The 14,404-nt window shown below is 34.7% G+C and overlaps 1 protein-coding gene across 2 annotated transcripts in view; it reads left to right on the top strand.

Moving 5' to 3' along the window:
* The window catches only part of RHEB (Ras homolog, mTORC1 binding), a 65,999-nt gene that overhangs the window by 20,517 nt on the left and 31,078 nt on the right, over positions 1 to 14,404 (top strand). For both annotated transcript variants that reach the window (XM_007504631.3, XM_056799932.1), the window contains exon 3: positions 8,500 to 8,571. In XM_007504631.3, the coding sequence (XP_007504693.1) occupies positions 8,500 to 8,571 (72 nt within the window). The remainder of the gene's footprint in view (positions 1 to 8,499; positions 8,572 to 14,404) is intronic.

Genomic DNA, 14,404 nt, shown 5'->3' with positions numbered 1-14,404 from the left:
GATCACATTTCCTTTTGGATGTCTGTCATTAGTTGCACTAGTTCTGAAGCTTAAGTTCTTTTATCTCCCAGAAAGAGCAAGCATTTTCACAAAGATTTGTCCTAAATTTTCCCATTGACTGCTAGTTTCAATACTTGGGACAATAGCCTTATTTTCAAAGCCAAATCTGAATCACTTTATGGCTAGAATAGCATCTTAAAGTCATCTCCATATTTTCCCTGTTCAGAAATTTTTCTTTCTCCATTCTATTTGGGCAGAGGCTTGGAGAAACTTTGTTGATTTATCCACCTATTTCTGGGTCACTGGGAACTCTGAGTTCCAGAAGTTCCTGGAAAACCAGTTGGACTAGGATGTGCCTTTTTACCATGTAGTGCTGATAAATCCTTTCCCAGGAAACATAATCCACTAACATGAAACAAAAATAGGTCATTTTGGGATATCAGAAGTTAACTTTATACATATATGTGATTTAACATTTAACTGCTTTTTAAATATGCCAGGAATTAATGATAGCTATTATTATTAGTTTGATACATTGAAAGATCCATTATTTCATTACTATGGATTCCTGCCATTTGTTCAATTAGCAGCATCTCCACATTTCATTAGTATTATGGCTGAAAATGTTATCTTATTGTTGCTAACTTAGATGACTCTTTCCATACTTATTTGGGGTAGCCCTCCAACTTGTGTCACTGGCCTCATCTTTTCAGTTTGGTAAAACTAGTGCTAAATACTACCATACCTTCCAGAATTTGTGTTCCTCTGTTAGCATTTGAGTAACCAGGGTCATTTCCATACTGCAAGGTAACATTGTATTTGGACTTTAAAACAGGTGTTCTTAATCTATTTTTTCTTTGGCAGAAGCTTATGAACTCCTTCACTGGAGGATGTGGTCTGTTTTAATAATTGAAGAAATCCTAAAATTTCAGTTACTTAAATACACAAAAAACCTTAAATATACACACAAAAAAAACCTATCAGTGGATACCAGATTAAGATCCCCTGCTTTGGGTTCCCCCTCCCCCCCTTTAACCCTTACTTTCTGTCTTAGAATCAATACTGTGTATTGATTTTAAGGCAGAAGAGTGGTAAGGGCTAGGCAATGGTGGTTAAGTGACTTGTCCAGGGTCACACAGCTAGGACGTGTCTGAGGCCAGATTTGAACCCAGGACCTCCCATCTCTGGGCCTGGTTCTCAATCCACTGAACCACCCAGCTGCCCCCAAGATCCCCTGCTTTAAAGGATTATTATATATTTGATTGAATATTGTGCCCTTGGGATATTGCTTCCAGTGATAACTGCTTTTATTTACAATGTTTCAGATTTTTTCTTAGAGCCTATTGCATATTCTTGGGAATATCTTTAGTGATGGCAAATTTTTATCCTTTGAAAGTGAATGTTATTTTTGTAAATAACCAAAAATTATTTATTCTTAAACAATATTGGGAGATTGGGTATGTAACCAAGCCATGTTCAGTTCAAAAGAAAGTTATTAGGATCAATGGAATGCTTAATGTTCTTGTGGTTCCAATGCTAAATCCAAAAGTAGAGTTCTATTGGCAAAGCATTGACAAAATTAGTAGAATGTTCAGTATCCCAAGGTGGTTAAATTATTAGTTTTTTGAAATAAGTAACATTTATTTGGAAATATATATTCTATTGTATTTATTTAAATGAAAGTAATCCTTGTATGTCTGTTGTGTTATCTCTATAACATGCTCTTAAAAAAACATTTTTAGAAATTTTTGTTTTATGAACTTAATCTTCAATCACAAATATTTAAATATACAAAGAACAAAAATAGATTGCATCTGAAACTTTGTTACCTTTAGATTGTTTCAGAAAGTGCAACTTATATTTAACAAAGTTGTAACAAAATTGTCATATTTGTTTGCATTGCCTTTTGGGCTTTTTCTTTTTTCTGTGTATTTATTGATGTTTCTTTTATTTCTGTCATATCACATTAACTTATTTGTTCAAGCCCTGGTAGAAGGCATGTTTCCTTCTAACAAATAAGTATAGTCAAGTGAAACGAGGCTTCATTTAGAAAATGGTACTTCAGCTTCATCTTAAAGGGAGAGAGGGACTCCACATTGTAAGGAGAAAGTTCATTCCAGACGTGAGGTAACCAGGACATGGGCAGAGGTGGAAGGCATATTGTCCTGGATGAAGCCTACTCACTCCTATGGGAGAGGGCATAATGTCCAGAAAGGGTAAAAAAAGGTAGTTGGGGGCTAGGTTGTGGGGTTTAAAGCTAAGTAGCTTTTTTTATCGTGGAGGCAAAAGGACGCCACTAGAATTAATCGAGTAGAGAGGAGTCATGTGGTTAAATTTATACTTTTAAGGATAATCATTTGTCAGCAGTTCATAATTTATAGCATTTTGTAGATGGACTAGAGTAATGAGAAATTTGAGTCAAGGAGACTATTTAGGAGACAATAATCTAGACTAAAAATAATGAAGACTAAGAATTAAGGTGGTGATTTGTGATTAGAGAAGGAGTCATATTCTAGAGATGTGGTAAGAGGAAAAAAGGGAAGACGTGTAACCCCATGCTACAATTTTGTTGTTGTTGTTTCAGTCATATCCTACTCTTTTGACCCCATTTGGGGTTTCTGGGCAAAGATAATGGAGTGGCTTACCATTTCCTTCTCCAGCTCATTTTACAAATGAGGAAACTAAGGCAAAGAGTTAGTGACTTGCCCAGGGTCACACAGCTAGCTAGTGTCTGCAGCTTGCATTTAAACTTGGGTCTTCCTGACTCCAGGCTCAGCCTTACCTGCCCTTGTGCAGTTTTTACTTTTATCCTTATAGAATTCTTTCAGAGACCACCTTCTCAGTACAGACAGTTTCCCACTTACTAATGTTTTTATGATCTCTCTTTGTATCCTTACTATTGTTTATGCCACATCTAATTCTAATGATAATATGTGCTGAAATCTCTTCGCTTTTTTTTCTTGTCCTTTGGATCACTTATGCAAGTTAGATTCTTCTGAAATTATGATTTGTAACCACATAGCATCATTAGAATAACTATTAGAGGCTATTATTGCTGCAGGGGACTGAGGAAGGCCTTAGAAAGCACTTCCCAATTTGCAAATACCACCTAGCTTGATCTTGACTACTTTCTTTGAGTAAGTCATTGACTTGGTCCAAAACCTGTGTTTGTGTTTACTTTGATGGACTAAGTGGAGTTTTTTTCTATAGGTCAAGGGTTCTTAGAAACCTGGGACTTTTTAGGAACTGGATTTAAATAGAATTGCTTTCCTTTAAAATCCTGTGTGTTTTATTTTATACACTTAAAGGCATTATTCTGAAAAGATGTCTTGGTTTCACTAGATTGCCAGAAGAGGTCTATGATACAAAAAAAGGTTTTGAATGCCTCATCTAGCTGCATCCTTTCACAATTTGTAAAAGATGAGGAACGTGGAAAACCCACATTCTTTCTTTCCCAGACCTGGTGATCCTAAAGCTTATGGAGTTTATTCATTCAATTATCAGCTGACACTGAAGTTAGAAGGCTTCAATGCCAGTTCTATCCATGAAGGCCTAACAGTTCTTACAGCTTTAGTTGTGGGAGGTGAGGGGTGATGTATAGCAGAAAATAGACATGCTCTATCAGCACTTGTCTCTGCTGAAATGTAGGAAAGAGCAGGTGTAACCTTCATTTCTACTTTAAGTTTAGTATGTAGTGCTTGCTCCTTGAAGGAAAGGCCAAGGAAGAAATTAAAGTCCCATTCTATATCAGACTTAAATTGGTATTGAGGAAATTTAGGTCATTCTCTCAAGAAAAAGTCCTGTGTTCCTGTGCTCTGATTCATTCATGAGAATTTTTCATTAGCTACCAAAACATCATGTCCATTAGAGTAGATTATCTCCTGTTGCTAGTACTGCTGCTTATTGTTGTCAGGGTACATGCTTGATTTTTTTTTCTTCTTTAGGTATTAGACTATCCTTCTTTATGTTCCCATAGGTTCATACTTTAAAGGATTATATATAGTGAACTTATCTCATTCCAATACTTAATCATATTTAGATTTTCATTACTTTATCTTTGTTTTGTGTTTGTGTTTGTATACCTTGTCTCAAATTGGAATATACTTTTCTGAGGGTGGATAATGTTTTATTGAGAAACTCACCAAAAACTGAACATTTGACAGGTAGATGACTCCTTTATAGTAATGACACCATTTCCTCCTACATTCTGAAAGAATTCTCTATTTGCCCACCTCAGTTTAGGAGGGATATGTAGTCTGGTGAATTTTTCAGTCTGATACTTCTTCTCTACCACCTTCTTTCCCCTCAAGGTAATCTCATTTATATTTGGTTCTCTTCCTTCTTTCCTCTGTGCCTTTTACTACTTAGAATTTAATTCTACTTCCTGAGTTCCTTCATTACCTTCCTTATTTCTAACCCATATCAAACTTTGTTTCCCAATACACTTACTCTCCTTCCCTCTTAGAACATCCTTATAATAAATGTTGTGTTTTTTTTTTAATAAGGGGGGGAGTATAATTGTTTAATGGGAAGATGCAGAATTTTATTGATGTTCTGTCATTGTTTTGTAATGCCTACCTTCAAAAGATACCTATTGACATAGATTTTCCAACATATTTAGCAGTGAGATAAGAGGTTGTGTGTAGCCAAACTCAATAAAAAATGGACTACTAAACTATAAGTAAGAATCTCATGTGGCTTGTATGTCAATTTAAAAAAACCGCATTAACATTATCTGTGTTCTGTTGTGTTTTTATTTAGTTAAATATTTCCAGTTGCATTTTAATCTGGTTCTGCCTGCACAGGCTCCTGTGTTCAACACCTCTGGTTTAGTAGAGAGGTAGCATTGGAGCTAGTTAGATATACCTCTGACATAAACTGGTTCTGGGACTCTGAGAAAGTTAATTAACCTTCTACTGTTTTAGGTCAACTCTCTAAGAAAGATAAGTTGCAGAGAAGGTTCCAGTCTGCTTTGACAGAGGAAAATTGTTCCCTAGGCTGACAAAATTACAGATCATCCTCTAATTGAAAAATTGTGATCTAAATTTTTAACTTTAATGTGAAGATAGTTTTGAAGGTAATTTTTTTAAAGCTACATTTTAGTTTTTGTCTCTGAGCATAATATAATGTCTTGATCAAGAAGGAAGGATATTGACATACTATCCTCTCTCCTCCACCTCTTTCCTCTAGCTTCACCATTCCTTCCCTCTGAGATTACCTGACACTTTGCATGTATCATAGTTTTTTGCATGATACCACTCACATTCCAATGGGAGCTCTTTGAAGAAGAGACCATTTAAAAAATTTTCTTTGTAGCCCTAGTTTATGCCTTGCAACATAGTAAGTTGATAATATAGTCTTGTTACCAGTGACTACCATCATTTCATAACTCCCTGGAACAGGAGTTTCTTCTTGATAGTTTTGGGGAACGAGTGCTTGATGCACTTTAGGTAGACTAGAACTCTAGAGACAGAGCAACAAGAATGGTTTGAGGGGATGACAGAGGTGTCTTAATCTAATAATAATAGTAATCGTTATAATAAAATCTAGTTGGGAGAATCTTGGAACTCATATGTAGAATCTGCTTGAACTTAAGCAATATTTTTCTTTTTTTTCTCCTAAATTTCTTAGAAACTCTAGGGATTACGTGAGGAAAATTCTATTTCTTATAATTATATTTTTGAACTGTAAGTAGCCCCTTCTTATTCTTAAAGTCTTTTCTGTCTTAGGAGGATGATATATTTACTAAACTATTCTGGACTCTTAGTACTATAATATAATATGCATTTAATAAATGCTAGTTGACCTGTGTGTGTCCTGGTCAGCTAGAATATCTTGAGCTTTTAGATTTTTTAGAACTTTTCAGTTAGCCTAACTAGTTGGTACAGAAAAGAAAAACTTCATAATCAATTTGCTGGGCTGTTTTTAAATGCTCCCTAGAGAATAGGTTCATAGATTTAATACTAAAGGAAATTTAGAGGTTAGTGATCTAGCTCCCCAATTTCACAGATGTGAGCAGAGGGAGGTCCAAAAAGAGGAGGTGCCTTCCTCAAGATTACGGTGGCATAGCTGGTATTCCAGCTAAGGCCATCACTCTCCCAGATTCAAGGCATATAATAAGGAATGTCTCGCCAATATTATATTTCAGTAATGTTATTAATCCATTTTTTCAAAAGCCACTCATTGTCAGTTTATTCCTTGGAATACTGGTTGATTGCTTAAAATGCAATCATCTTTTGGAACTAACTAGTCCTTGTATGTTTATTCTGTAAACATTGTAATCCCTATGCAATTTTTATATTACTTGGGAATTTGGTCACTATTGTTTATTTATGATTAATGAAAATTCCATTAGCTCTTGAACCCGTTTCTCTATATCAACATAATTTGAAGGCTTAAACTAGATAATTGGGTTGTTTTGGTCTAACTGAAAAAACTAATTAGTTAAGTTGGATCTTGCACTTATTGTTCTCAAAAAGAGACTGGACTTACTTGCTATTCCCAGTACCTGACATATTTTCTACCTCTGCATTTCATCGTGGAATACTTGGAAAACCTAGTTTCCTTTGAGCCTCAGCTCAAAGGCCATCTCTTTCAGGAGGATTTTCTTGACTCTTAGGACACTAGGACTGTGCCCTAATTATTCTGTATGAATTTTATGTAGGTTCTATGTCATCTGTGAATGTATATTCTCTCTATTGTCCCTCTGCCCCTACCTCTAGAGTAGGACTCTTACCTTTATATATTTGTGACCCCAGTGTCTGACATCTAGATGTTTTAACAAATGCCTGTCTATTGATTTGTATGAGACAATGGCATCGTTTGCCAATTTGGGGAGGGAAAGTGGCACCACCATCACTTACGTTCCTGACCTAAATCAGTAAGTTGTCAAATTCTGTTGTTTCTCTCTCCACAGCATCTTTTTCATCTATCCACTTGTCTTCACTAATAGCGCTACCACCCTAAGTTCAGCCCATCATCATATCTTACTTGTAGTATTGCAGTAACCTTTTAATTGGCCTTCTTTTCCCCATCCATCCTTAAGCTATCAAAATGATTTTTTAAAGTATAGGTCAGATCATGTTACCCCTTTCTCAAACCTCAATGGCTTCCTGTTCCCTCTAGGAACTTCTCTTTTTGACATTTAAAGCCCTTCATAATCTTGGGCCTGTCATATTCTTTCCAACTTAATTCATTTTGCCCCTTTCCAGACACTCTTCCATGCCAATATTCTCTTGTTCATACTCAATATTTTTTCTCTAGTCTTTTTTTGGGGGGGTGGAGGGGGGTACTTGCTTTCCTGTGTCTACAGTATTCCTCTTCACTTTCACCTGTTGGAATCTCTGGTTTTCTCAAAGATTTTAGCTCAACTGTCACCTTGTGTTTAAGGTATTTCCTTATCCCAAAAGGGTAAGAGTTTTTCCTTCTAAAGTTATCTTGTATCAGTTTTGTATTTTTAAAAATATATCTACATATGTATATATTTCCCCACATAGAATATAAACTCCTTAAGGGTTAGGCTGTTTCTCTTTTGTTCCTGTCCCATCCCCTCAACCCCAACATATTAAATAGTCACTTAATAAATGCTTGTTGATTAAGTAATGTTTAATTTTGTAGGATATTGAGGCACTTTATGATGGAGTCTCACTATATTTCAATTTCCAAATTCACGTAATTTGCCCAAAACATTTCCATCACAGTTACACAAAAGCTGAACTATTTTATTACATCTAAGTTCTTAAGTTCTAAAATAATAACCTTTTGAAAGAGAACTCAAGTTGTAACCACAAGAGGAAATTTCACTTTTATAAATGTGTTTTGAAAACATGAACGAAGTTCTAATTCTGTTCATCTTCAACACTTAATGTTGGAATTGTTACAGGAACCAAATGTGTTTAGCTAAATTTGGCTCTCAAGTATAAGCTGACTCATGAAGGAAATGGCACAAATTATAGCTAAAATCGCCAGTGGAAATATGGAATAGGACTTAATTTGCAAGAATTTAAATTTCAATTGCAAGATACTAATGAATTGTTAAGTTTTTTTTTACAATATATATGTTTTTATTTCAAAACAAAGACTCCTGGCATTTTCCTCTTTAGAGCTATCTTAAAAACCAGGCCTTATTGAGCTTTAAAAGGCTTGGTTTGTATTTTAAAAAGCAAGGTTCCATGTTGTACAATCAAAAATGAATAATGATGTATATGATATTAGACATGTTCCTCAGATTGTTATTTAGACTTAAAAGGTAGCTTACATTTCATAGAAGGTTATCACTGATAAACTTTTTAAAGTTTTGTTTGTTTTTAACCCTAGAACCAAAAGGTAAGAAGTATAATTGTGTGATTGTTGCTTGTTTGAAGTTATTTAATAAATAACAGAATCTTCTCATTGGCTTATCTTCATCTTTTTTATTAATAAGTTAACATTTGAACGACTGAAAAATAATAAAATATGACTCATAGCATTTTTAAAATAATGAACTATTTTCTTTTATAGGGAAATCTTCATTGACAATTCAGTTTGTGGAAGGCCAATTTGTTGACTCTTATGATCCAACCATAGAAAACAGTAAGTAGTATTTGTAAGTATTTATAAACAGAGCCTTTATTTTTGTACATAATTCTGAAAAGAACCATTGTTTTCTGAATCTTGGAATCGTAGAGGTAACTTACCTGAGTATGAACCCCCCTGATAACACTTCAAATAAAAGCATCAGCTTCCAGTGATACGTAACTAATTACCTACCAAAGGCACTCACTTCATTTCTCTATTATGGTTAATTAAAAGTTTCTGATTTAGTAAATGAAAATTTTTTATTTACTAGCATACCTAGCCTAATTTATGTTCAGTATAATCATCCTTAAAATATTTGAAGGAAGAAACCATGCCTTCCATCTCCAAAATATCTTTTCTAAGCTAAATCTCTCCAACTTCTTGGAACTAATCATGGCATCACTTGGTTTTGAATCTCATTACCATTCTGTCCAAGTTCTTTGCGGTAGACACTATATATGAGTGCAGTCTAAGGTCACATTTGCTATTTTTAGTGGTATGCCACATTGTTGATTTTCATTACACTTGTCTACTTAAATTTCCTACTTTTAATTCTTTTTAATTTTTGAAAAATTATTGATCCATCTTGTTTTGTCACAACAGACACTTCATGCAAATCTCTCACAAGGAAACAACTCCCTGGAAATTTTAATCTTGTTGGTTTTTATACAATTAAGGGCTACATCCCTTACCTTAATTAGTATGGTACTAGCCTTGATCATTATTTGAATGAAATTTTATTGTTTTTCCATCTTGTCTATTACTTACATTGTCATAGTCGTTTTGCTTCTGTTTTGTTAATTCTCTCCATCTACATCTTCCTGTATACCTCTGAAATCAACATTGTTCCTTAGGATCTAGGATTATTTCCTTAGGCTCATATTGTAAGTTGTTTAATCATTTCCCCATATTTAAACATTCTATATGTTTAGCTACTTGAGTTCACATCCTCCACTGCCCTACCACCGTCCCTGTTGACTTTCTTGGGAGTAGCACCCCAATAATTGGCTGATCAGTATAGCAATTTAGTAATTTTTCATGCATAATCTCAAGTTTTAGCAGAACAATGTTAAGCATTTCACATTTCTACCAGGAATGAATTAATTCAATAGTATATCAAGCACTGAGTATGTGTGAGATAGATACTCTGCTAGCTGCTGGGATACAAAGATAAAACTTGAGTTGTCATGAGGGCTCTTTGTCCTCAAGGAACTTATAGTGAAATGAAAGATAACAATATGCTCCCAACTAATAGGAAACATCTGGAGTTAGTTGAACAGAGGGAATACTTGGTCCATCTTAAGATTTAGGAATGCTACTTTAGCAGCTATTTAGATGATAGATTTAAGAGAGAGACTGGATTAAGGGAGAGCAATTGCAATATTACAGATGAGATGTGATGAAGTCTTAAACTAGGACAGTGTAACCATGATATGGCAAGAAGGGGATAGATGTGTCATGTTGCAGAGATACAAATGATGATTTTGGATCTCATTTTATATGGAGAGTGAGGGAAAAAGAGATTGAGGATGAGGCCAAAGTTGTGAAGCTTGATGATTAGAAGGATAGTGGTATCCTCCACAGAAATAGGGAGGGAAGAAGAGAGGCAGGCTTAGAGGATAAGATGAGGTTTCTTTGGGGGATATTGGGATTGAGATTCCTATGGAGTTGGTGGTGTGGGACAACAGTTCTGGAGAGAGAATATGTAAATTTGGGAGTCATCCGTATAATGATAATTGAATCCCTCTGAGGGATGATAAGATCACTGTGAGAAGAGCCCAGGATACACAATACACACCCATACCTGTTGTATATGATAGAACATACATGATGAGCCTGACTAAAGAAAGCAATAAAAATTGCTTAAGAATCAGGAAATATTATCCATGGAAGAAATCCAAGGAAGGGAAGAATATCTAGAAAAGTGGGAGTGAGTAATCAACAGTTTGGAAAAAGTAATAAAAACGATGACTGGAAAAAAGCCTTTAGATTTAATTTGGTGTACCTGTATTTCTTCTCCTAGCCCCATAATAGGTTTTTCTACAATATAGGAATTTTGTTTATTCCGTGCTAGTAACTGCAAAATTGTTTTAATTTGTATTTGTCATAGCAGTTGTGATTTTGAGCATTTAGAAATTGCCATGTTCTTTGTCATTTCTATTTCTTCTTTTGAAAATTGTTCTTATCCCCTAGGACTTTTTCATTTTCAAATGACCTGTTGTCAGAGCCCCATATACTGTATCCTCTATGTATGCTGTTGACTTTTTTAAGTTAAGATTTTCACACTTATTCTGGAATTTCATATCCTGTCAAAATCTTTGCTGTCTCTCATTCAGCTGTCCTTCCTAGCTTCATCCCATTTTCTTATTTGATAAGCATCCCATCTAGATCTTCATCCATGTTATTGATTAAAAAGTGGATGAAAACAGGGTCAGCCTTTTCTTCTTTGCAGATTGGGAGGACTATGGGGTAGAACTGATGCAGTGTCAGACTTGGTTAATATGTTGGTTAGTTATATGGAGCTGCTTCTCCCTCTTTTATCTTTTGCTATAAAATGGAGGAGGTGGGGATTATGTGTTGAAAGAGAAATGTGATCTAAAAAAACAAAAGATAATTATAACTTTTTTTTTTGAGGAATCTAGTGCTCACATCAATTTATAAGCAATCTAGGAGGACCAGAGACTCCAAAATGAATCCAAAGATTATCGTGGTACAGTGGAAAGAACACTGGATTTGGAATTAGAGACTTTCTATTTGAGGCCTGACTCTTCTACTTAAACTTATGTGATCTTAGGCCAGTCTTCTTCTCCTGGTTTCAGGTTTCTTATCTATATACCAAGGGAATTCTACTAGAGAATCACTAAGGTTCTTCCAATTCTAAATCTATAATCCTGTGATCATCTTTTACTGTAATAGGATTCTACCACTTGAATTTAATGTAGGAGTTCATTATGACCAAAGGCCTACATACAAGTGGCTTCAGGAGAAAGAATAGGGACATTCCCTTCTTCCTAGACCTAATTTCCTTTTTTTTAAACCCTTACTTTCTGTCTTAAAATAAGTACTAAACATTGAAAAGCAAAGGAGCAATAAGAACTAGACAATTAGGATTAAGTGGCTTGGTCAGGTTCACACAGCTAGGAAGTATCTGAGTTCATATTTGAACCCAGGGCCTACTGTCTCCAGGCATGGCTTCTGTTCCTTGAGTCACCTTGCTGTCCCCTAGATTCCTTTTGAGGCATTGAGGTGGGGTGGAAGAAATGATATAAAAATAGATTCATATACCACCTCTGATACTTCTTAACTTTTTGTGCACAAGTAAATAATTTAGGATCATACAGATCATAGACGTAGAGCTGGATTTGTTAGTCGTCTGTAAAATGGAATCAATACCTGTAGTACTTATCTTACAGGTTTTTTAGGATCAAATGAGATCATGTATGCAAAGTGTTTTGTGATCCTTAATACTAAATGTCAACTTCAGTTAAGGATAAGGGAGTAAGAGTAGGCCAAGGCTTGGACACAAAGGACTAAATGGGATTGCTTGGTTAATTGCCTTCTTCTAGCACCTCACCTTCTCTGTATTGGTCATACTTATCTTTTCTTAGAACATAGTAATATTCTATTATATTCATTTACCACAGTTTAACTATTTCCCAGTCGATGGACATCTACTTACGTCTTTGTTCCTGCTTCTTTTTTATTACAAATATATTGGTGTATATGGAGCTTTTTTTTTTTTCTGTCAGTGACTTCCTTAGAGTCTACCAGTGGAATGAATCTCTGGTTCAAATGGTATAGATATTTTAGCTACTTTATTTGCATAATCCCAAATTACTTTCCAAAATTGGTTATACTCATTCACAGCTCCATCGACAAAGCATTTGTTACTTGAAATGAAACCTTATTGTTGTTTTGATTTATGTTTGTCTTATTATTAGTGATTTGGAACATTTTTTTCATAAGGTTATTAATATTTTATAATTCTTTTAGGAGCAATGTATTTTACATCGTTTGACTAACTTATCTATTGGGGAATGGCTTTTGGTCTTGGATGTTGTTGTTAGTTGTCTATATAGCTCATATAACAAACTTATCCAAGAAATTTGGTCATCACTCCTCTTATTCTCTATTCATTTTTTTAATGTGCAAAAGCTTTTCAATTTCGTATCATCAGAAATTTTTCTTGAATTTGTTTTTGATAATGACTTCTTATATCCAGTTCATAAATCTATTTTGGATCTTTATATATGGTATGAGATGTTGATATAAACCTAATTCCTGCCAGACTGGCCTCAGATATTTTTCAACTGCTTTTATCAAATAATGAGCCTTACCTCTCTAGTAGAGGTCCTTGGATTTATTATACCCCATGCTACTAATATTTATTGCTTCTGGATCTCATGTACCTAATTTGTTCTGCTAATGAACTTTTCTATTTTCAAAATAGTACTAGATTGTTTTGTTGACAACTGCTTTGTTCAATAATTGGACATTTCATAATTCTAGGTTCTATTCCTTTCAATTTTCTTTTTCTTATTTTCTTTAAGATTCTTGACCTCTTCTTCCCTCCACATGAATTTTATTATTTTTGGCCAAGTGCACAAGTTTTTTTGCTACCAGCATCCTTGGCACAGGAGGTACACTTTAAATGTATTAACTACTGCACTCTGTCCCCTACAAGCTTGGGGAAGATTGAGCATTATCAACTAATAAGGTCTTACAGTGAAGGGAGTTCCATATCTTTTTAGGTAGATTTTTTTCCTAGCAATTTTTTTTTCTGCCTAATTCTTCTTAGTACAGAATGAGGAGCTGAGATAGCCACAGAACTCCTGATTAAAAAATATTTTCTAGTATTATTGCTTTTTTGAAATAAAATGAGTCATATTTTCATTATTTAAGTTTCATGGACATAGGAAGATATAGTAAACTGAAAAATACTCTTATTATAATACAGTGGTGATAAGATTAAGAATAAAAGATTTGTTCTAATAAGCAGCAATAGCCACCCTTTTCTATTGTGCAGATTCAAAAGTTTTGGGTTTTGCCTATATTAAGGATATTTGAATCCTTAAGTCTCTTTTAAAGGAATGGGATTAGGCCAACATTTTCCTCAAAGGGAAGGCCTTTGATATAGTAAATCCACCTTAAATTTAAAAACATAACTGATTTGTGTCCTCCTGAAATGCTAATCCATTTAAGAAATTCATCCTCCCCCCCAAAAAAAAAAACATTATGCCCAGAAAATTTTCTTTTCTCTTTCTAATAAAAACCCTTACCTACCATCTATAAATCAATACTATATATTCCTTGATTCCAAGGCATAACAGTGGTAAGAGCAAGGCAATGGAAGTTATGTGACTTGCCCAGGATCACACAGCTAGGAAGTGTGTGAGGCCAGATTTGAACCTAGGACCTCTTGTCTCTAGGCCTGACTCTCAATCCATCAAACCACCTAGCAGTCACCAATTCTATTTCTTTTATAAAATGTGTATCTTTTAGTTAAGTGGTACAGTGGATAGAGTGCTGAGCCTTGGAATCAGGAAGACTCATTCATGAGTTCAAATTCAGTCTCACTAGCTGAATAAAACTGGGCAAATCACTTAACCCTGTAAAAATCAACAGCGAAGGAAATGGCAGAACATTTCAGCTCTTTGCCATGAACAGCATCTTAATTGGGAGTCACAAAGAATCAGACATAAGTAAAATAACTGAATAACAACCTTACTGACTTCCAACAGAAGTATTCCCCAAAGATCCTCACTTTTAGTATGAAGATCATTGATTCTCACAACTCATAGAGGACAAGTTATTTAATTCTTTGGTCATTTTGTCAGCCTGTAATTTA

The sequence above is a fragment of the Monodelphis domestica genome, chromosome 5, assembly GCF_027887165.1.
Source record: "Monodelphis domestica isolate mMonDom1 chromosome 5, mMonDom1.pri, whole genome shotgun sequence".
Taxonomy (NCBI): domain Eukaryota; kingdom Metazoa; phylum Chordata; class Mammalia; order Didelphimorphia; family Didelphidae; genus Monodelphis; species Monodelphis domestica.
Note: the sequence above shows the minus strand (reverse complement) of the source record. Positions and strands in the feature narration are given on the sequence as shown.